Here is a 25,883-nt window from a genome sequence, read left to right on the forward strand (position 1 = left end):
TGTATCAAATGGTGTAAACAAACTACAATACTATAATTAAATGTGTTTGAAATATCAAATAAACTTAATAAAATATGGTTAGAAAGACTAATTTCACATATTTACAAAGTTGAAGGACTAAATTAGTTCAAGATTTCAATAACTCCCATTTTCCCTGTAGATCGAAAGACAAAAAGATATTTAATCCAAAAAATAATTAAAAAGGAGAAAGAAAAACTTGCACCACTCCTCTGCATCATTCTTCCTTTTTTTTTTTTTTTTTTTTTTTTTTTAGTTTTCACCTCATTCTCTATTTCAGAATTTAATTGCGTTGATGAGTGTTTTGTATAGATTAAATTTCTTGTGGGTAGTATCTGGTTGAGAACCCTACAGCCATGGAGATTCAAAGCAGTATATGCGGGAAAATCATGGAGAAAAGGTGCGAGAAGGAAGATAACATTCAAACCGGTAAATACCTCTCTATTTTGTATAAAACCCTTCCTTTAAATAGAAGGGGAAACACCCAAAACTGATTTAGGGGAAAAACAGAAACTGAAAAATCATAACTACTAAGAGACTTGATTGAATAATACCTATTCTTTAGGAATAGAGGTCCCTGATATCTAGCCTTGATTTAAGTATGAATTAGTTTTTATGTTTCTCTTTGTACTGGCTATTTAATGCCATTCATATCACTAAAATAATCCAAGCTTGAAAGCTATGTTTCTACACAAAGTTTCTATACACAGTATTAGAATATAACACTGCTATCAAGAACCACTCTCAGAACCCTGATACTCTGAAACCAAAACACCATGGCTGACAACAACAATTTCTTTAATATTCCTAGGTTTGATGGTGATTATGATCACTGGTCCATGCTAATGGAAATCTACTAAGATCAAAGAAATATTGGACAGTAGTGGAGCAAGGCAATGAGGAGCCCAAACTGGTGGCTGAACTCACTAGAGCAGAGCAGCGCACATTGGAAGAGCAACGACTAAAGGACCCGAGATCCAAGAATTACTTATTCCAGTCTATTGATAAAAATATTTTGAAGACAATCACCAATAAAGCAACGTCCAAGAAATATCATGGGAATGCACGTGTTCAAAGAGCCCAACTTCAGCGGCTTATAAGGGAGTTTGAACTCCTTGAGATGCAAGGTGGTGAATGCATTAATGATTGCATCTCTAGAGTAATGATTATTGTAAATGATATGAGAAGAGTTAGCAAGGGTATGGAGCATGGTCACATTCAAAAGTCAGAAGCCTTTGACAAATTGAAAAGGTTTAATTCATGTGTGGAGAACGAAACAGAATACCAAATAATGTGTTTATGAACTGACAGAGGAGGAGAATTCTATTCATCAGAATTTAATGACTATTGTAGTGCTCATGGCATCACTAGACAACACACTGTTGCCTACTCCTCACAACAAAACGGAGTGGCTGAGAGGAGAAATTGCACACTGATGAATATGATAAGGTGCATGCTTATAGATCGTATGGTTCCATAGAAGTATTGGCCAGAAGCAGCAAATCAAGCCACCTATGTTCTCAATAGATGTCCTACCTCAGCTTTGACATATATGACACCAGAAGAAGTATGGAAAGAAAGAAAGCCAATAGTGAGTCACCTCAAGGTGTTTGGTTGCATAGGATATGCGCATATTCTTGATGCAACCTTCAAAAAGTTAGATGAGAAGAGTATCAAATGCGTGCACATGGGAGTTAGTGAAGAATCCAAAGTCTATCGTATGTATGATCCAGAAACAAAGAAAATTAATAATCAACTATAATGTTGTGTTTGATGAAATGGAAACATGGGATTGGAGCATATCGAGAGAAAGCAGCAACACTAATGATCTTATATGTGCTGAACCATAAGCAACTGATATTGACTTAGGAACGACCAGCAAAGCAGATCCTGAAATTGCCGAGAGTTCAAAAATTATAAGAAGCAGCAAAGTCCCTAAACGCATCAGAAAGCCACCAATATGGATGCATGATTATGAATATGAAGCTGGATTATCCGAAGAAGAAGTTGATGATGTTGAGCATCTCACCCAGGAAATGCAACAACTCGCTATGATTGTGACCAATGATCCTCTCGCCTTTGAGGAAGCAGCTAAAAGTCGAGTGTGGAAAGATGCTATGAAAAATGAAATTGAAGCAATCGAAAGAAATGGCACCTGGGAGCTCATTGATCTACCACCTGGAGCAAAGAAGATTGGTGTCAAGTGGATTTTCAAGACTAAGATCAATGAAAAAGGTGAAATTGACAAGTGTAAGACAGACTTGTGGTTAAAGGATATGCTCAACAAACTGGTATTGATTACACTGGGGTGTTTGCACCTGTTGCTCGTTGGGACACTATTCGACTGGTTTTGTCTATTACAGCTGGTAGGGGATGGCATCAACTTGATGTCAAAAGTGCATTCTTACATGCAGAAATAGTAGAAGAAGTATATATACAACAACCTAGTGCTGAAAAAAAAAGTCTACAAACTCAAAAAGGCTCTCTATGGACTTAGACAAGTCCCTCGGGTCTCGTTTAGAAAAATAGAGTCATACTTTATCAATGAAGGATTTGAAAGGAGCATGACTGATCATACACTCTCTTTGTTAAAAGGGAAGATAATGTTAATGTTTTTATTATTAATTTATATGTGGATGATCTTATTTTCTCAAGTAATAGTAATAACATGTTTGAAGAATTTAAACATTCAATGAAGAGGAAATTCAAGATGACTGATTTGGGATCCATGTGTTATTTTCTTGTAGTGGAGGTCACACAAACTCCTAGTGGTATTTTCATCTGTCAAAAGAAATATGTCAATGAAGTATTGGAAAGATTTGGATTACAAAACTGTTCAACTATGAAAAATCTAATTGTTCCAGGATGTAAAGTCACAAAGGATATAGGAGGACTGAAGGTTGATGCTACCGCATATAAGCATATGGTAAGCAGTCTCATGTACCTAACTGCCACAAGACCAGATTCAATGTATGTTGTGAGTTTACTAGCTCGTTTCATGGATGCACCAACAACCTTGCATAATCAAGCCACAAAAGGAGTTCTACGCTGCTTGAGAGGAACTATAGATTTGGGACTGTTTTATAAAAGGGAAGGAGGAGAGAATTTGATAGCATATTGTGACAGCAACTATGTTGGTGATTTGGATGACAGAAAACACACCTCTAGGTATGTTTTTAAAATGTCAAATAGAATATTTGCTTGGAGTTCTAAGAAGTAGTTTGTGGTATCATTATCCACAACGTCAAAGAAATAGTGACCAGGCAAAGTGAAAAAGAGTGATGTGGATTTAGTGTTGTTTATTAATTAAATTATTAAAAACAGTGTTTTAAAAGGGTTTTTGTATTGATCAAAGATCGAAAACAGTGATGCAGTGTGCATTTCGTCCCAATTTTTTTTATCTCGTGTCGTGTGTGCATCTTCTCCATCATCAGTTCTCCTTCATCATTTCATTCCCTCCATCATCAAGAACCGCTACCACGATTTCCATCACCATCACATCAACTCATTCCTACACTAAGACACAAACCCTCTCCATGCTCAACTTCCACCATTTCTCATCTTCATGCCACTTCAACCTGTATTCAGAAAATCAAACAAACACACACACACACCACTACAACAATTTTCATTTCATCTTCATTGCGTTTTTTTCCCATAATCTTCATCAGCCAACAAATTCAAACAGAGAAACAGAGAGAAGAGGAGAAAGGGGAATGCCGTTGGCGACAACAACGACACCGGTGATGCATGGTCATAGTGGCAGTGGCGGCATAGTATGGCGACTTTGGCTTTGTGGCAACAATGGAAAAACCACCATGGAAGAAGGAAGAGGAGCTTTAGTGGCACCTCCGGCCGCGACAAGCAGAAACACCGAGCGCCGAGAACATTGAAGGTGATGGCCACCACCACGACAAGCAATGATATCATTTTTAGAAAATGAGATCTAATGGATACTTATAAAAATAAAGGGAACAAATCCATATATTTGAACGAAAATAAGAATGAAAAGTATAATTAAATCTATAATCTAACATGTCAATTCTAATAATATTATTTTTATTATATTATATTATATTTGTATGTTTGTTTGATTTTTTTTAAGAAAAATCAATATTTTAAAAATTACATTAATTATCCATAATTAGTTTAAAAAAATTATCTTTGTACGAATGTTGTGGACATGTTAATATTTTTCTTATACTTAATCGACTCCTTAATATTTTTCTTATACTTAATCGACTCCTAAATCCAAACTTAATTTTAAAACCTATAACTTTTAAATTATTCTATAGCTTTCCTTAATAATTTCTTTTTACAATAATTTTCACCGCCCGTCGTAACTAGTTTACAACACGTGTGTTGTTGTAACCTCTCATTAAACATAGTATCCCAATCGCTAAAATATGGTAGGTTAAAATCAACTTGATGGTCCTCTATTATGCTCTAAATGATATAATATAAGAACACAAGGATGTTTGTATTATTTTCTAATCTTAAGAATGTTTTCTAATAATTTTAAAACAATAAAATTTAAAATTAGTGACTAAATCCAAATATTATTTATAAATATTTCAAAATCTTTAAATTTTGAGGAAACCGTTTATTATAATTTTAAATAATTAAAATTAATAAATTTGAGTGGAAATAATTAATTACAACCTTTGAATATTTTAATAAATCGTTTCTGATTTTTTTTAATGTTAAACTATGTTGTATAAATAATATAGAATTAATTATGTTTTTGACTTTTTTAATGTTAAACTATATTTTATAAATTATATAGACTTAATTATGTTTTAAGTTTTCATAAATTTAGAAACTCTCGATTGCGTCTCTAAAATTTTTAATTTTTGAATGAATTCTTGTTAACATTTTCTGTTAACTTAATAATTATCCTTACTAGTGGAAAATAGACACTTTTAGCCTCTATATAGTTTTAGAAAACAATATTAATAATGATGGTTATATAAAAAAAAATAGTTAGTTAATATTTGAAAGTTTATTTTTATTTTTATTTATTTTTAAAATATGATTAAAAGTAAAATGAAAATATAAAACATATATTTCTTGCATTGTTATACACTTTTTTAATTTTAAAATATATTAATTAGAAATTTAAAACAAATACATTAAAAGGAATAATTCTTTTATATATTATTATAGGATAGTTTATTTTTATTTTATAATTTTAAAACATAATTAAGCGTGAAACAGAAATATTAAATTGTTTTCATCTATTCTTACATTCTTTCAATTTAGAAATATTATTGAGAATAAATAGAAATATAAAATATATATACTAGAAAAGAGAATCCCTTCATATATATTGTCCTTCATATATATATATATATATATATATATATATATATATATATATATATATATATATTGTTATTGATATTATATATATATATATATATATATATATATATTACAATTTTTATAATTTTAAAATGAAATTAAGGTAAAGTAAAATATGAGATGGAAGTTTCATTATATAATATTATATATGTCCCAACCACACACCTACGTATACGGCCCCAGCAAACCCTTGACCGTATACTTTATGTCGAATACTACCCTCTCAGTATACCACACTCTACGAGTATGCGACCACCAGCGACTCTCTGGACCGCATACTCTATAACAGATATCCCCCTTGAAGGATCCGGCCACCAACAATCCTCTAGGTCGCATACCTTGTACTAGGTGCCCCCATCTACAATACGCGACCACCAGCGACCCTCTGGGCCGCATACCCTGTATTAGTCCTCCTCTACAGTATGCGGCTACCAATAGCCTCGTGGGCCGCATACCCTGCACTGAGTACCCCTCCCCAAACCACTTGTTTTACACCAAAGACCAAGAGGCAAGCAACCTAAATCCAACTACCACTTAGATAGTCGAGACGGACAAGAAGTGCCCAACCATGGAGATCCTCATGACCGAGTACCGAGTGCCGCCCACATCGAATCCATTCCCACAGGTATACGATAACCGGCAATGGAGGCCCACGAACGACTACCACCAACCCTCGAAGGGCCTCATGGTAATTTCTCTCCTTACTACTAGATCCAGAAGTGACCAGAAAAGGAATATTGGGCCAAAAAACCCATTTCAGGTAGGACCCACAAGTAAAAAGGTATAAATAACACAATGTTTTATGCATTGATTACGCATTAAATATTCTCTGAGTCCTCTGACATCACCCGCACTAACTTAGGCATCAGAGTGTCTTTTACAGACACACCTACGTCGTCAGTCAAATTGATGCAAGAATAATCATAGTTATCACAGAAAAAATTCATGAAATTTGCTTATCAAAATTATACATGATTCTATTATTTTGAAATGAAATTTTATTAGATCTTTTAGAGCTCTCAACGTCCACCGGAGAAATTTTGACTAAATTATATTACATAAATAAGTATAAAGTTTATAATATTAAAAGATAATTTAATAAAATTGAGTTAAATATAAATCTGTATATTAAGATTGTATTATAGTTTTTTTCTAACAAAATTCGGTAGAACTATATTATTATTAAATTTCTATTGAACCATTTATAATCGTTTAATGTTATATTCAAAATGTTTATTTTTTATCGAATGGGAATGCATTATAAACTCTATCCAGATTATCTATAATAATATATAAATAGAATTTCCTCTTTTGTGTCTATATTTAAAAATACCAATTTTACCCTTTAAAATATAATTATTTATAAAGATTTTGAAAATTGACCGTTATTTTTATAAATTTTTTTATAAAATCGTCTATTTCTGCTTTTCTCTTTTTTTCTAATTATCAACATTTATTCTCTCTTTTTTCTTATATATTTCACTTTATTTTTAATAAATATAATTTTATTTTATATATTATAACTTAATAACATTACATTATCACCATCTACTAATATAACATCACATATATTTAAAAAATATTTGTGTACGCTAATGTATATAATTAAATTTTAATATATTAGTGATGCGTGGTTATTTTTTGTATGGTAATAAAAAATAATAAAGTAATTATTATTATTATTATTATTATAATTATGAAATTAAATATAAATAAATTTTATAATTTAATTGTAAATAATTTTTATTTATTTTATAGGTATATAATGGTTAAGTTTTAAAAAATTATAAATAAAAAATGATTAAATTTAAAGAAATGATAATATTATTTTAATTTAAAAAGAAGTATTTAAAGGATAAATTTAGAAAATAAAGGTGAAAAAAAAAATAAAAATCTCTTTTATATATAGATAAATAAAGTTTAATACAAAATACTTGTGTTTGTATAATGTTATTATACTCAAATATATAAGACATAAATAGTAATTATTAACGAAGAAATATTAGTAAAAGATATAAGTTTGTGTATACTAATAAGTTATAAATTCGATCCATGAGCAATATAGTTAGAGTTGAAATTACGAATAGAATCATAAGGAGTTTATATATATATATATATATATATATATATAATTTTATAAAAAAAAAGAAATTAATCCAATTTTATTTTTTGAAATTTTAAATAATATATATAAAAATAATTAATATAATAAAATATAAAAATACAAAAAGAATTAAAACAAAATAATAGAGGAAAAATAAATTAAAGTAATAAATATTAACATTATAATTAATAAATACTAAACATTATTGCGGTCGGAGTCTATACAAAGTTGTGATTGCAAAATTGAGAAATTATAATTATATTGAATTTTAATTGTAAAGTGTTTTTGTGTGTTACACTTAGATTTCAATTGTATTAATTTTTTATTGAGAAATGAATACTAATGTACTCAAAGTTGTTGCTGCAAAATTAAGAAATTATAATTGTATTTGAATTTTAATTGATATGTGTTTGGTGTGTTACACATGGATTTTATTTGTAATAATTTTTGATTGAAAAATAAATATTAATTGTATTAATATTTAATTTAATTGGGTGAAATGTGATTATGTGATTGAGAACACATTTAACAATATAAAATTTTAATTATTCACCAAAAATTATGAACATATAATGCAGCAAAAAGATTCAAAAAGAAAAAATGACGATTTACACAATTTTACGATTTGGTTCAACGATCAATCTAACTCATAAATACTATGTAAATCGTAAGATCTTATCATTTTACCATTTAAATTTTAGTTTTGACTTGCTTATAAATAGTAATGATTAAAATAATAAGAAATTTCTGTTTATGTGTTATTATTATAAACTTTTTTCCACCGTTACTTATAGAATTTATAGAGTTAAATATGTTTTAGATTCTTTAATTTATAGTGGATTTTGAAATTAGTTTATTTCGATATTAAATTAAATATTATTATAAAAAATGCTTGAAATGTTAAATAAACTTTTGAATAAAAAAGCTAAATTCACTTATTTTAAAAAATAAAGATTATATTGATTTAAAAATTTGAAATGAACGAATTCTAAAATTCGTCTAAAGACAAAGGATGTATACATATTTAACCGTTACTTGTATAACCAAAAGAAATAACAAGTATCAACGAAGAAAGATCAATGAAAAGTTATTTTAATTGATATCGATTACATCACAATCTCAGCATAATCAGAATGGTGGAGTATCATCGGGTAAAGGTGGATTTTCGCAGAAACATATGTTTTTCATACAATTGCATGAAACACATTTTGGACAATATTTTTTACAATCTGAGTCTTTGCTACAACGCGCATCTGTAATCTCTGACAATTCTGCCTCAGATTTCATCATCATATCTGCATGCAAATATATAATACAACAAATCAAAATATAAACCAAAATAAATTGATTCCAGAGAAAAAAAATACTAAAACTTATAAAAATAAATCATGGTGAAACATAGAATGGAAAGAATGTATGATTTGTGACCTGAAGAAATGATAAAAAAAGCCAATAAGAATGCCAATGTCAGAGAATATTTTCTTGAAGACTCCATTTTGGTATACAACATCATCTTCAACCTTGCTTTATATACAAAATGAATGGAGTCTTCCTTAGGAGTGTCTTAATAGCATTGATTAAAAATAATTAATACATATTAAATTTTATATAAGTTTATAATTAATAATAATATTAAATGAATGATTTAATAATTATTAATGTAGTTTTATTTTATTTAGAGAGCAAAAGTGTTTATAAGTATTGTACAATTATGTTTAATATTTTATTTAAGAGTCTTGTTAACTCATAGGACATTGGTTAAAAATAATGAATACATATATAATTTTATAAGAATTCATAATTAATTGTGATATTAAATAAATTTTGATTTAATAATCATTAACATAATTTTACTTGATTTAGAAGATAAAGATGTACATAAGTGTTGTACAACTATGTTTAATATTTTATTTAATGCACACCAATAAAAAGTTATAAATAACTAAATAATAAAATAATTATATTTTAATGTTGTTAAGAATTAAAATACGATTAAATATAAAAAAGTTTAAATTAACATACAAACCAACCAAAAATAATGTTAAATATCTAAAATATTTACAAAAAAAAATTAAATACGAATTTGAGATTTCATTGAATTTCTTTTTTATAATTTTTCCATTACTTTTTGCAAAATTCATGTTAAGTTAACAAAATCTCTTATATTAAAGAATAGACAATTTTTAATATCTGAAATTATTAATTATAGAAACATAAAACTAACAATATAAAAAGATTAATTACTTAAACTTTTAGATGGAATAGTGAATTTAAATTTGCATCTCCACAAACTGTTTTAGTAGAGACTTTATAAATTTAAAAAGATATTTTTTTTTACAAAATATGTTATATAAATTTATATTATTTTAACTAGCATAAACACAGGCGCTATCGCGTCTGTGTGTATGCATTATTTAAATATGTATGATATTATATTAGTAAGTAATAATATTGTAATGTTATTAAATTAATATATAAATATAAACTAAAATTATATTTATTAAAAATAAAGTGAAATATATTATAAAGAAGAGAAAAAGCAGATTTTATAAAAAATTTGTAAAAATAACGATTAATTTTTAAAAATTTAATAAATTATTATATTTAAAGGATAAAATTGGTATTTTGAAATGTGTATAAAAAATGAGAATGTCCTTTATATATTTGTTATAGATTAATTATTCTAATTTTTAATATAAAAATAATGAAATAGAAAACCAATAATTATACCTTAATTAGCATCTGAAGTCGTTACCGTTACCATTATTTAAAAATTCATAGTATTACTAAACGTTGGACGGTTAAAATGTAGTTTATTTTTAAAAGTTAATAAATTATTAATAAATATGCATGAGATTTCGTACAACTTTATTAAATACATATTTATGAGCTGTTTAATGATTTTTTTTTTAGAAATCCAGAAAGACAAACGTCTTCTAGATTTTAATAAAATATCTAAAAAGCTTTTTCTTTTACTTTTTATATTATAGTAAATACATATATGTAAACTAATCTTATTTTTTCTTTCTTATATATGGATATGTTTTGGAGGTAGAATTGTCCCTTTTCATTTATTTTTTATTTTTTAATTTTGAAATGATATATAATGTTCCTTTTTGTAATTATACCCGTGTTTTCACTTTTATTATTTTGAAGAACGAAACCTAAAAGATGTATAATAAATAATTTATTTAATATTGTATTGAAAATAAAAGAATTAAATATTTTCTTCATTTAGAAAATAAAAAAAAGAACTTTGAAACGAGACTGTTATTTAGGTAGAGAAAGTAAAATTAGTAAACAAAAATTCCGTTAAAGCAATTATTGTTATTTTGAATTTTGAAAAAAATATCCCTTTGATTTTTTTGTGTTGAATTATTTTAATATTCAAACTAAGAAGGGTAACATGCAACGGCGAAGGCGGAGGTTGGAAGGGACAGGCGGGGTCTATAACATCCCAATTAATTAATAATCCTAATTAAAGAGGTGTCACACTGAATAATATAGTAGTGCAGTCCTAGAGTATAAACACTACTCCTTACGATATATAAGGCACTTTATGATGCCAAAACAAGACAAGATACAAGGTTCAACAGTAATCAAAAAGATATTTTAAAAGATAAGCCAATAGATGGGTCATAGCCCTAAAGTAAACCCAAAACAGTAGAATCCAGCCTGGGTAAGCTACGCAGCGGAACCTCCATCACCCTGATGACCATGGGTGTTTCTCACCTCTGCTCACATCAACAAGTTGATGATCATCGCAAAAGAGAAAACCACACACATAACAACCAAACCAACAAAGGGGTAAGCTAGAGCGAAAAAGAGATTTATCATACAATCATATACACTTTCACAATCAAATATACATACATCATCCAAGCATGTTATGACCTTCCAAACAATACACTAAGACTCGAGACACGTCTCATCCGGATACATATAATTAGTCAGATTCAGCGGATGCTTGCACTTGTGGTGGATTTCCCTGCTCTACCAAGCTGCTCTCCCCCGAGCTAAGTGTTACAATGTCTCAACTCCCACACACAAAGTTAGCCCTTAATGGGTTTCAGGCCTCCTACTACTCTCATCACAAGAGTCAGTCCGCTCTATGTGAGACTAACTAACTCCTTAGAGTGTCAGGATGCAACCTTACCTTGAATCCTTACTAAATTATATAGATGGGGTACCACCATGAACTCCCACTAACAGGGGCCATGGAATTACGTCCCAACCAACTGAGGCATCACCATGAAGTCTCACATAGAGACTCATGGAATTACATCCTAACCAATGAGGCACCACCACGACACCTTTGTGGAATTACGTCCTAACCTCATGCCATTCATACTTCAACAACCAAATCAACATTTATCAAGCATACCAAACTCATGCCAAACTTTATAACCACTCTTCATTCATATCCCACATTCAATCCATACCAAACTTGTCATATTCAATCCATGAATCAATTCATACATGCGACAGGCCCAAATCATGTTAAACTCATTCATCACATAATATAGATTAACTCATTCATCATAGACTATAGATCAACTCATTCATACATAATCACCCAATTCATAGTTTAAAATCAAGATCAATCCAAACATATAGCCGACATTTGAGAATAGAGAAACAACAAAACAGGTCGCATTCTCGCCCAACTTCTCGCTCGGGCAGAAAGGTTTCACTCAGGTGAGAGGGACTCTCGCTTAAGTGAGCTCCTTTCGCCTAGGCGAGAGCTCGACAATCAGGAACAATGGCCCTCTGCACTAGCCCGCTTAGGCGAGATCTCCTCGCCTGAGCGAGGCATTCTCTCGCTCAAAACAAAGCTTGGTCGTTTGAGCGACAGCTCATGCAAAAGACCTGGGCGAGTCTCTGGTCTCACTTAGGCGAGTCTCTGCCAGTCTCGCTTAGGCGAAACAAGCTCGCTTGGGTGAGATTATCAGTTCTCGCCATTGTTCGTACCTGCAGCAGCCACACATTCATACCCAAATAGCCATACAACATCATTCATACATAAACAGTAGCACTTCAGCCATACAATCACAAAAACAAAGCAAGGTAAACAAAAATCAAGGTAAACCTGTAGACCCTAGCTCCCCTTACCTGGATAGATCTAGCCAACGACTCCAACACTGAAGCGAATGAGTACGAGAGTTCCCGAAGCAGATTTAGGAGCTGAAAACCCTAATGCATATGAGACACGAGATTACTACACAAAACCCCAACAGAAAACATGAAGAACCCAACCAGAGAGAAAAAGTATGGCTTGACGAATAACTTACGTGAGCAGGAACGAGGTCGAGCTAAACTTGGATCTGGCTGAACTTCAAAACCCTAGCAGAGCTCTAAAGGAAAAAAAGAGTGTGAGGGAGTTGTTTTTGCAAGTATGGCAAGAAAGATAGGGGTTTGGCTGCCTTAGGAGCCTTTGACACCCTATGGGTAGGGGCGGCAATGCGGGTCGGCCCGACCCATTTAGGCCGGGCTCGCATAAGGCCTGCACAACGCGGGCTGGCCCGCCCCGCCCTGCATACTTTATGCGAGCTGAAAACACTGACCCGCTCCGCATACTCCTTGGCCCGCGGGTCGGCCCGCTTTTTTTTCTTTTAATTTTTTTAATTTTTTTTAAATTTTTATGATAAAACTTTCAATGTTTAAAAATTGGGAAACTTTAAGAAGTTCACAAAATTAAGTAAAGACTTTGGGGAATTAGATGATAAATTGATAATTCAACATTTTCATCATATTCATACTATGACATACACAATGTATTCTTTAAATTTTAGCACATTAAAATTACATAATACTTGTCTTTTCCAGTTATATAAGAATTTGAAATGTTAATGCAAGAGTCCATAAAAGAAGTAATTAATATACACAAGTGCAAGTTTTTTTTTTAATTTTATGCGGGCTTGCGGGCCGCAGGTCTGCAGGCTCACTATGTTGGCTCGCCCCGCATTTTTTCTGCGGGCCAGACCCTAATTGTCATCCCTACCTATGGGCCAGTCCTTAGGCCCAATTAGATTTGGGGTAGCCCTTAAACATAAGGGCATAAAATATTGGGCCTTACAGGGCCATGGCTTCCCTCCCCAATTTTTTTATTTTTATTTTATATTTAATTTTTTTAAAATTATATATATTTTTTAATTTTTTTAAGTTGTATGCACTTTTTTAAAATAAATAATATTATATTAAAAATTAGTAAAAATTAAATTAAGTATTTTTTTTATTTTATAAAGTACAATAATAAATAATAAAACATAAAATCAAATATATAAAGAAACAAAAATTATTAAGATATTTTTTATTTTCTCTTCCATTGTCTTTTGAGTTTTTCATATGTTGTATTTTTCTCTCATCTTATTTATTTTCTTTTGTTACTAAAAAAGTTAGACATAAACTCAGTATTTCTATCTTTATTTTTCATATTTTCTCTTCCATTATTAAATAAATAAATAAATAAGGTAATGGTTTTTTGTCTCACTTGATAGTGAACTATTTGTTTAACATTTAGCATTATTTTTAATCTCATGACCTCTTTGTATATTCATTTTTATTAATATAGAAGAAGAATTAATGTACTATGTGATTTTTCATAGTCGATTTTTAATTGTAACTTAATTATCATAGGTTTTTTTTAGTAATTATGTCTCTCAACTTTTGATTAGATTATGATAAATTATTTTTTAGTCTTAAACTTATTTTTTAAATAGGTATATTGATGAAAAACAAAAGAATAAATTTATTTTTTTTAAATTGATAGAGAAACTACTAGTGAAGATGAAAATATGATAATATGGTTGCTTATTGCATAACAATGAAATGAAAGCTTGTGAATACTTTTTGAATCAAATGCACGTTAATAAAATGGAAGATGAATATTTTGCAGATAATATGGTTATTTACATCGAAAAAAGTTAACTGAAAATTTTTATTATGATTCAATTACCATGAGTTCAAAAATATGAAAAAAGATAGACATTCCTTTAGATATGTGTAATTTTTTTGATAATTATAAATATACTAGATTATGTATTCATTTTTATTGAATTAGTCACAATAATATTAAATATATAAATTTTAAGTATATTATTTTGGCTCCCCAAAAAATTTTGGTGAAGATCTGCCATTGATAGCATGATTCCATTTATGAACGTAATATGACAAGTTTTATGTGTTAATTGACTTAAGGTAAATATTAATAATGCAGACAGAAGTTGTCATGGTTTGACTCTAAGTGGGTATTTCTAGAGAAAGTATAGGTGAATATGTAGGTAATTTTTTCAGTATTTTTAAGGGCACAAACTTCTATTTATGTTGTATTTACGGGGTCATTTATGTTTCAATTTTGTATGCATATGCAAGTTAAAGTTTATCATATTCTTTTGTAAAAGAGATCATTGTGCTCATAAGTTAGCTAATTTAGCTTTCTTTCACAAAGAAGAACATAAATGGTTTTATATTTTACCTTCATATATTTATTTATATTTTTTCTTCATAATAGTTATAGTTTGTCTATGTTTTATGAAGTATAATTTTTATTATAAGTTTAGTGTGGTCCCACATGTTTTGTATGCTTTTATTTTATTTTTTATTTTTAATAAATTTTTATATGATAACAAATGATTGATAGACTTTGGAGTGTTAGCTAAGATATCAAAGTTCACATTGATGTCTATAATGAATTTATTTGAAAAAAAAAATATTAAAGAGAAGCAATTCTTTTTTACATAAATTCAACAATTAAAAAGATATAGGGAAAATTTTAAATTAAGTATTATTATTGATTACAAGATGGCAGTAAGTAGTATGTCTTTGATGTTTAAATAGGAGTTGTTTATTATCTTTATTAGTTATATTACATTAAATATTTGTAAACGCTTCTCTCCTTTATTATTCACTACTGGAAAATGGGCTTATAATGATAGGTAAAACAAGCTTACTATGACACCTATTCTGGTGTCATAGTTTCATAAGTCATAGAAAATGCACGCTTTTTATGACACTGCAGAAACTTGTCATAGTAAGTCAGACTTACTATGATAGGTGTCCGATTAACAATCATAATAAGTCTAACTTACCACTGTACAAGTTGACGATGATGGGATAATCAATGAACTTACTATAACAATTTTTTGTTAAACCTATCATAGTAAGTCCAACTTACTATGACAGGTAATGCAAAGTACGTCATAATAAGTCCAAATTACTATGATAGGCGGTGCAAACTACGTCATAGTAAGTCATATTTTTTTTTATGATTTTTCTATTTTACCATTTTCCTTTCCATTCAATTCAGATTTTTTTACGTCATAGATTAAATATATTTTTGGCTTTTTAAATTTTAGTGAAAATTCGAATTAATTATTATCAAAATTTTGGTTCAATTTGTGAGGATGAAATGTTAGGGGATAGAGTAAAGTAAAATACATGAGACGGAAATTTCTAATAAAAAGTTGTGTTTATAAGATTCAGAATCCTTCATTATTCTAATTAAAATTGATTACATCACAATCTCAGCGTACTCAGAATGGTGGAGTATCATCAGGTAAAGGTGGATTTTCGCAGAAACATACGTTTTTCATACAATTACATGAAACACATTTTGGACAATATTTTTTACAATCTGAGTCTTTGCTACAACGCGCATCTGTAATCTCTGACAATTCTGCCTCAGATTTCATCATCATATCTGCATGCAAATATATAATACAACAAATCAAAATATAAGCCAAAATAAATTGATTCCAGAGAAAAAAAAATACTAAACATTATAAAAAATAAATCATGGTGAAACATAGAATGGAAAGAAAGTGTGATTTGTGACCTGAAGAAATGATGAAAAAAGCCAATAAGAATGCCAATGTCAGAGAATATTTTCTTGAAGAATCCATTTTGGTATAGAACATCATCTTCAACCTTGCTTTATATACAAAATGAATGATCATATATAGTATGTTCAAAACTTTGACTATCACGCTTCTTAATGATTGATGCATTGATTATAAATATAAATCAGTGATAAAATTAATTGTATTATTAAACATTGTATTGTTATAATGTAGTTTATTTTTAGAAGGTAGTAAATTATTAATAAATATGCATGTAATTTCGTATGACCTTATTAAATACATGTTACTTGCCTTTTTTAGGAGTTTTTAAATGTCTTTTTTAGAAATCCAGAAAGGCAAACATCTTCTGGATTTTAATGAAATATTTATAAAGCTTTTTCATTTACATTTTATATTATAATAAATACATATGTGTAAACTAATCGCCAATTGTTTAAAAGTGTAATTACTTATTTATTACAATTATTATATTTCAAATAAACGAATTATCAAGAGAAAAAGTAATTCTCTTAAAATTAGTCGAATTCATAATTTTAAACTCACTCTCGATTTGCACTTTAATTCATATATATATATATATATATATATATATATATATATATATATATATATATAACAAAGATTCTTTTTGTTCAGCATCATGTGTTAAATACATAAAAATATTGTTTCGTATTCTAGTACCTGACATGTTGAAGTGAACCAATCCAGCTCACACGGATTGACTTATCATGAGTCGGGTTGAAAATGAATGAACCCAAGTGAGCCAAAAATTTTGCAATCCAGCTTAATCCACCACGAATTTGTAGGTTAATTGGGTTGAATCACCAACCGACATAAAAAAATTATTTATTTATTTATTTTTAAATATTCAAATATTTAAATAATTCTTTAAGAAACCTAGCTATGAGATGATAATCACAATAAAATCAAGAATCAATGTCTTCACCATGCTCATCACCAATATATAATGAATTGTTTCCAAAAAAGTCTCCAAATAGTCAAAAAAAAATATGACTAATATTACACATTTTTTGTCATGTTATTCAACAAAATATAAATAAAAAAACTACACATTTTTATCATGCTAATTTAGAAAAAAATGTTTATAAGATGGTTGCTTGAGTAATTTACGGTGAAGATTATAGTTAAAGATTGAAGTATTGACGTATATAACTCAACAATTAAATTAATTAAACATTAAAACTATTCAAATATTATTAAGCAACATTTTAGTCTTTAAAAATATGAAATTGTGAACCTATATATTTAGGAGTAGTAAATAATTATTAAAAAAAATTAAAAAAAAATTGTAAAAAAATGTTAGGGGGTTAAGTGGGTCAACCCGTGGGTTAAGTAAGCCGAATTGAGTTCTACTCACTTTTGAAAAAATTAAATTTTTCTCAACCCAACCCGTTCGAACCCATGGCGAGTCGGGTTGACTCACGGGTTGAAATTCGTTTTGATATCTCTACTCGGTACTAATATTTTTTATCAGCATTTTCGTTCCTTATATTACAACAGTCGTGCTTCTTTTAAAATAATTTTGTTGGATAATAAGAAAGATTAAGAAAAGTGCATAAAGCATAAATCTTACCAAAGATATACAAGCCAAAGTCCGAACTTTTATTTGCAAACTCAATTAAAAAGAAACTACAATCCTTTATTGTTGTGATTCTCTCTTGGGATTGTATGAGAAAACCTTACTACTCAATTTGCGGGTGCATTAATACAAAAATCATAAAAAAAAAGGTTTTGATTCACATACACAACAATTGTTGATACCTTTGCAAGCACATGATGCACAAGGACGATGTACACAATCTGGATCGCTAATACAATGAGTGCCCTCAATAGGTTCCCTTGCTTCAGATTTCATACTCATATCTATGTATACAAATTAAGAGATAATAATACATTACATAAAAAAAGTTTTTTGAAAATAACGTGTTTGCGTCAAAAGATGATTCCTAACCTGATACAATAACAAAGAGAACCATTGAGAATGCAAGTAGTGCCATACTACACCTCTTCGTGGTATCTAAAGATGTCAAAATGAATTTCAACCCGTGAGCCAACCCAGCTCATCACAGGTTCGAGCCGGGTTGGGTTGAGAAAAAAATCAATTTTTTCAAAAGTGGATTGAATTCAACCTGACTCACTTAACCCACAGGTTAAACGGGTTCAAGTTGGGTTGGAGGTGGGTTGGCCCACTTAACCCACAACATTTTTTTACAATTTTTTTTAATTTTTTTAATAATTATTTACTACTCCTAATTATATAGGTTCATAATTTCATATTTTTAAATATTAGAATGTTGCTCAATAATATTAGATACTTTGAATGTTTAATTAATTTGATTGTCAAGTTATATACTGTGATACTTTAATCTTTAACTATAATCTTCATAGTAAATACACAAGCAATTGTCTTATAAACATTTTTTTTTCTATATTAGCATGACAAAATGTGTGGTTTTTTTATTTATATTTTGTTGAATAGCATGACAGAAAATGTGTAATATTAATCATGTTTTCTTGAATTATATGATACTTTCTTGAAAACAATTCATCATATATTAGTGGTGAGCATGATGAAGACATTGGTTATTGATTTTACTGTGATTGTCATCTCATGAGTTGCTAAAAAAATATTTAAGTATTTGAATACTTCAAAATAAATAAATAAATATTTTTTCAAGTGAGTTGGTGAGCTTACCTACTTAATCCACTAACCGTGATGAGTTAAAATCATGATGAATCAACTCGTGTAAACCGGATTGATCGACTCCTGAAAACATGATTCTGAGATGAATATTTATAAGTAAATGATGATAGTATGTTCAAAACTTCGACTATCATGCCTCTTAACTGATTGATGCATTGATTATAAATTTAAATCAGTGATAAAAACAAATAGTATTATTAACGTTGTATTGTTAAAATGTAGCATTTATTTTTTGAAGTCGGTAAATTATTAAAGAATATGCATGTGATTTCGTACAACCTTATTAAATACATATTACTTGGTTTTTTAGGATTTGTTTAAATGTTTTTTCTTTTAGAAACCCAGAAAGACAAACGTCTTCTAGATTTTAATAAAATATTTATAAAGCTTTTTCTTTTACTTTTTTATATTTATGTAAAGTAATCTTATTTTCTCTTTATTATATATGGATACGTTTTAGAGGTGAAATTGTCCCGTTTCATTTATCTTTTTTAAATTTTTTGATAATATATAATATTCCCTTTTGTAAGTATACCTTGTTTTCACTTTTAGTATTTTGAAGAAAGAAACCTAAAAGAGGAATAATAAATAATTTTTTGAATATTGTAATTTGTACTGCAAACAAAAGATTTAAATATTTTTCTTTATTTAGAAAAGAGAACTTTGAACCAACTCTTATTTAGGTAGAGAAAGTAAGGATTAGCGAAAAGAAAAATAGATTAAAAGCAATTACTGTTATTTTGAATTTGGAAAAAATGTCTTTGATTTTTTTTGTTGAGTTTTTTTAATATTTAAATCGGATAGAGTATGGATGTAATGTAACAAGTTTCATATATTGATTGATTTAAAGTGAATATTCATTATGTAACTAAAAATTATCCTGATTTAACTTTGGATTTTTAGAGAATATTAAAATGAATTTGTAGGTAATTTTTCTGTTTTATAAGGATACATTATTTATTTTGAATTTGGTGGGAGAGGGTTGAGGATTTGATCAGAAAGTGATTTTATTTAGTCCATCATATTTTTTGGATCAATGAACAATTTTTTAGAATAGAATCGTAGAAGAGGATAATAATTACATTTTTTATCCATATATGTAAGTTAAAAAGTTTATGTTTTTTATGAAAAAAATAATTGTGTTGATAAATTAACTAATTTAGTTTTTATTTATAAAAAATAATATAAATAATTTGATATTTTATCTCTATTTATTTAGATATTTTTTCATAAAATTTACAGTATATCCATGTTCCGCGAAATATATATTTTATCATAACTTTAGTCTGATTTTTTAAGGCTTTGTATATTCTATTTTAATTTTAATTTTTAATAAATTTTCATGTGGGACTTTGGAATGACAGCTAGATGTCAGAGTACACGTTGAGGCCTACGATGGCCTTATCATAAAAGGAAAATATTAAACGGAAGCATTTTTTTTCTTATTTACAGAAATCCAACGATTAGAAAGATACAGAGAAAATGTTAAATAAAATTTAACTATTGATTACAAAATAGCAGTGGTATGTCTGATATTTAAATAGGCGTTGTTTATTATCTTTATTAAATATATTATATTAAATGTTTGTAAACACCTCTCTGTTTTATTATTATAATTTATAATATAATATTAACTAAATTTTTTATTTTCTCTTAATTTCAAATACTAACACTTTTAATACGTAACTTACCGGTCATTTGCAAAGAAAATATGCATAGTATTTTAAAATAAATAACCATAAAAAACAACTAAAACTTCAATAATTAATTATTAATATATTTTAAAAAACTCATTAAAAATATCTAATTTAAATAAACTCATAGTAATAATTCAAAGGTCAAATAAGTTGTTTTGTAGCTCCAAAATTAGCCTCTATTAGAATGTGACGGAAAATTGTGAATACTTTACTAAAAATAACTTCATGTGATTTTAATTTTTATATTTTTGCCATATCGAATATGATTTCATTTTCTTACTTTTCTTTTTCGATTTTTTTAACACTTAAATCTGGTGCAGTAGATTTCTACTGTCATTTCTTGTTAAATTTTTAAAATGTATACATTGTTGAGAATGTTGCATAATGGATGCGTATGTTATTTTGTTTTTCAAAAATAGTGAAATGATCGAACCTTCTCTGTATTTTTTTTTTTAAATTGTTCCATCCTTTTCAAAATAAAATCACATTTTTGTATAAACAAATTGTTTTGGTATTTTTTTATTTCCACAAATCTTTGGATTTTCTTCTTTTGGATACATAGTTATTGCTATGAAGAATAAGAGATTTAAAATAAGAAAAGCTAACTTAATTTGTTAAGTTTATTTTTGAATTAACAAATATGTAAAAGATGGAAAAAGTTGAAATCTATTGTTAGTTTGAACCTTATGTTGCTCTAAAAATTTTGATGATTAACTAACCATGTATATTAAAATATGTAGATAAATTGTAAATTACGTACAAATTTTATACATACAATCCTAGAATGTGTTGAATGTGGATTTTAATGGTTGGAATTGGATTTCTTTTTTCAGATTCAAGATCATTCGGATTAAGTACATATTTAATAACATATAGATGGAATTTAGAATTAGGTAATCACAACTTTTCTTGAATATAATATATAAAACTTTAACATTTTTCTTGAAATTGTCTTTATATAGAAAAATATTAATCGAATATTTATAATAGGCCAAGTTCAACAAAAACCGAGAGCAATCGTAACAAAATAACCAACAACAAAGTTATCAAAGATCAACACCAACATAAACATAACTATTCTAAATATTAAGTATATAAAATTTTGCACTTCTAAATTTTGTTAGCACTTTTATGGTATCCAATTTTAGTGTCAACGCTGTGTTGGCAAAATTTTATTTCGTTTAATTTAAATTTCATTGCAATTGATAGTAAATAATAAAAAATTTGGAAAAAAAAAACAAAATATAATTTTTAATTTGAACAATACATATGACACAAATTTAAATGCCAAATAATTCATCCAACATTTCCTATGGATTATTCCATATGTAATTTGTACACTATCTATTCATCTAACATTACCTACAGATTAAAACATATATAACTTACTTATGAATTATTTCGTTTTAATTTATCTAGCATTACATATGAAATACGTATGTAATTTTCTACAAATTTCATTATCTACGAATAAAATCTACATATAATATTATTAACGAATCTTTTTCAATATGTAAGTGTGTATATAATCCGTGGATAATATTCAATTACCAACGAACTTTATGCATTGTATACAAATTTTGTCTATGAAAAAAAAATCATTTTTTTTGTAGTATTAGATATTTTTTAATTATGTAGTGTATTTTTGATTGATTTAATGGAAGAAGAGGTTGAGAGAAATACTATGCGGATAAATGTTGCGAGAACTGAAATTGAAATAATATAAGTGGAAGAAAATTTAGAAATGCGCATAAGGTATATATAAATCTTTGAAAAGTATACGTGATTCAAGATATTTTTTTATGATGATATTAAATTTTATACAAGTATACGTGATTAAGGAATATTTTAGACCCATCAATTTCTTCTTATGAATAATTTTATTTTCTAAATAGGTAAAAAGTGATAAATTTTGTATTAAAAAAATTATGATAAAGAGTAAAATAATTTATTCTTTTTTCAAGAAGAATATTTGGGAAGAAGATGGAAAAAATATATCTACGTCAACCAATGGCGGATCTACATGGGGTAGGGAGGGGCCTGGCCCCCCCAAAATTTTCATTTTTTTTAGTTTATATATATATATATAATATAAAAATATAATTTTTTTTTAAATTGTAGGTAATGCATATTAGAAATTAATAAAAATTAAATTTTTTATTTTTTATTTCTTTTATTTAAACATAACATTTAATATAAATACATAATAAAACATAAAATTAAATATAATAAAAAATAAAAATATTCAGGTTTAATTTTTCTTTTGGTTCCTGTTTTTATTTAAAAATTGATACTAGGATTAGGTTAATTACACCAATAAAGTAAATTATTCATATTAAGAATCTCAATTTTAATGAAAAGATCATTGATTTGTTTCGAGGAATTTAACGAAATTTATCGTAAAAGACCGAATTACATCAGTTTTTCAAAAATCGGAACCAAATTGAGATTAAAAAAATATTAGAGGACCAATTTAACATTTTTAAAGGAAAGCATGAATCAAAAGAGTAATTAAACCAAATATTTATTGACATAATTTTTATTGTATATTCATTTTTTTATGAATATAGAAAAAATAATAATGTATTATGTATTAATAATAATGAATATATATTTGTTTTAATAATTACATGTCTTAATTTTTTATTAGATTATGATCAATTATTTTTTAGTATTGCTTACAAAAACGGTATGTTGATAAAGAATGGAAGAATAAATGAATCGTTTAAGAGTGATGAAAAGGAAATTATTGACTAAACCAAGATAGATTCTACTTCTTCACATATGTTGAAGTATTATACTAATCATAAAAAATGTTCAGTTAGAGAAGTCATTTTTTGAAGCATTATACTAATTATCGAATCTAATGATCTCAAAATTATATTACTTTGGCCCCTCCAACACTTTTTGTCAAGATCCGCCACTGACGTCAACTAAACTTAAGAAATAATTTATAAATAAAAAAATCTAATTTGACACCTTGAAATTTTTATCCAAATTCCACTACTTCTTGTAACTTATTTTATTTATTAATATATATATATATATATATATATATATATATATATATATATATATAAAATTAACGCCGATTACTTTATATTTTTATCGTCATTTCTTTAAAATTGCAATTACTAATTCATTAGAATTACTATATTTCAAATAAACAAATAATTAAGAGAAAAATTAATTCTCTTACAATTAGTTTTGAAATGACACCATCCCCATAACGCACCTTCCTTCTTCCCACATGTGTTGGTGTGTGTTGGGCTGATAAAAATAATATGTCTTGAAAAGTCATATATCGTTTAGAATAATTTAAGGGTGGGTGTTAGTGACTATATAATGGACTCTAAGTCCATGATGTTCCTTGCCCCAACACAAAAAATACTTTGAGCTAGTTTGGTTTTTCTTATTCTTTTGTAATATAGTGTTGTGAGTTGTAGCTAAATTCTTGCTCTGAAGGGTGTGGGTGTGTTTAGAGTCAAAAGGTTGAGAGTATTTTCTATGTGTTGTACAAATTTGTACATAGTGATTATTCTCTGGTGATCGTGGTTTTTCTCCGATTTTGGGATTTTCACATTATATTCTTGTATTTCTTATTTTTATCTTATTTCTCTAATAATAGGATTATTCTTGGGGGTAAAGACAGTAATGTTCTTAATTCATGATGCATTTTTCCGAAAAAATGGTATGGAGAGTTATGGTTCGGTAGGATTTTTTCTTAGTATGCTATGTGGTTGAAGCGTAGTCTGATCTTCCACATTAGAAAAGATTAATTCCTTGTTATTGGAGAATCATTTTTGGTTGTTGAAGTTGTAATGAGAAAATTTGATGGAAAGATCATTGTGAATGTTATGTTGACGCAGTGAATCTGCAGTTGGGTTCGTGGATGTGCAAGGGTTGTGAGTCATGCTGGATCTATAATGGAGTTCGTGTGTGGTGAGATGCTCTTGGATCTGCGGAGGACATCATAGTTGGTGCTCGCATGGCTCGAGACTATGTACGATCGAGATGTTATCTGTAGAATCACGATTTGCAACACGTGAGTGGAGGAAGTGTTCTACGGTTTACAGATCTACTTTGACGAGAATCATGGTGGTTCTACGTCAGTAGGTGTTATGTCGACAGGTATTGCATCTCCGGCGAGGGAGTCAAATGGCACGGTGGCTACGAAGTGCGAATGTTCAATCTATGGCTTTTCGCAAGGTTCAATGGTTTTGCATCATGGGTTGCAACATTGTTCTAATGAAGGGTGTATGATGTTTATGCGCGGGCATTGACTAATATTTATGCAAGGTGTGTGGTGATTTTACACGGGCATTAGTTAGCATTGGTGTAGGGTGAATGGAAATTCTTGGGATGACTTAATTCGAAGTGAAAATTTTTGGGATGATTTGATTCTAAGTGAAAATTCTTTGGATGGTTTGATTCCAAGTGCAAATTCTTGGGATAATTTGATTCCAAGTAAAAATTCTTTGAATGGTTTAATTCCAAGTGAAAATTCTTGGGATGGTTTCATTTTGAGTGGATATCCTTGGGATGGTTTGATTCCAAGTGAAATTCTTGGGATAGTTTTATTCCAAGAGAAAATTCTAGGAACGATTTGATTCTAAGTGTTGCTCTTAATGGGAGTATGGTTGCTGGTATATGCAATGAAGACGTGTTTATTTTAATTAGGGTGGAAATGTTGGGCTGACAAAAATAATACGTCTTGAAAAGTCCCACTTCGCCTAGGATAACCTAGGGGTGAGTATTAGTGACTATATAATGGGCTCTAAGTCCATGATGTTTCTTGCCCCAGGTCAAAGACACTTTGAGCTAGTGTTTGACTTTTTTATTCTCTTGTAATAAAATGTTGTGAGGTGTAGCTAAATTTTTGTTCTAGAGGGTGTGAGTGTGCTTGGGGTCAAAGGGTTATGAGTGTTTTATGTCTGTTGTATAAATTTGCACATAGTGATTATTCTCTGGTGGTTGTGGTTTTTCTCCGATTTTGGAGTTTCCACGTTATATTCTTGTATTTCTTATTTTTTATCTTATTTTTATGTTAATAGGGTGATTCTTGAGGATAAAGACAGTAATGTTCTTAATTGATGATGCGTTTTTTCTTAACAATG

General features: G+C 28.3%; 1 protein-coding gene and 2 long non-coding RNA genes across 3 annotated transcripts; 1 reads left to right on the forward strand and 2 right to left on the reverse strand.

Annotated features, from left to right (window-relative positions):
- The first annotated feature begins 2,728 nt into the window (after positions 1-2,728).
- Positions 2,729-3,911, forward strand: LOC114181983 (uncharacterized mitochondrial protein AtMg00810-like). The gene is made up of 2 exons (XM_028068713.1): positions 2,729-3,186; positions 3,707-3,911. The coding sequence occupies exons 1-2, from the start codon at positions 2,729-2,731 to the stop codon at positions 3,909-3,911; spliced, it is 663 nt and encodes a 220-aa protein (XP_027924514.1).
- Positions 3,912-8,550: 4,639 nt separating this feature from the next.
- On the reverse strand, positions 8,551-9,020 carry LOC114191971. The gene is made up of 2 exons (XR_003606050.1): positions 8,915-9,020; positions 8,551-8,781 (listed from the first exon to the last, which is right to left on the reverse strand). It is a non-coding gene; the product is annotated as an uncharacterized LOC114191971 (long non-coding RNA).
- Positions 9,021-16,100: 7,080 nt separating this feature from the next.
- Positions 16,101-16,425, reverse strand: LOC114195492. The gene is made up of 2 exons (XR_003606506.1): positions 16,320-16,425; positions 16,101-16,184 (listed from the first exon to the last, which is right to left on the reverse strand). It is a non-coding gene; the product is annotated as an uncharacterized LOC114195492 (long non-coding RNA).
- Between the last annotated feature and the right edge of the window lie 9,458 nt (positions 16,426-25,883).

The sequence above is a fragment of the Vigna unguiculata genome, chromosome 1 (assembly GCF_004118075.2).
Source record: "Vigna unguiculata cultivar IT97K-499-35 chromosome 1, ASM411807v1, whole genome shotgun sequence".
Lineage (NCBI taxonomy): Eukaryota > Viridiplantae > Streptophyta > Magnoliopsida > Fabales > Fabaceae > Vigna > Vigna unguiculata.

Coding starts and splice junctions, on each gene's coding strand:
- LOC114181983 (XM_028068713.1), top strand. CDS start 2,729: ATGACTGATTTGGGATCCATGTGTTATTTTCTTGTAGTGGAGGTCACA. Junction 3,187..3,706: donor GACAGAAAACACACCTCTAG/GTATGTTTTTAA, acceptor AAATTCAAACAG/AGAAACAGAGAGAAGAGGAG.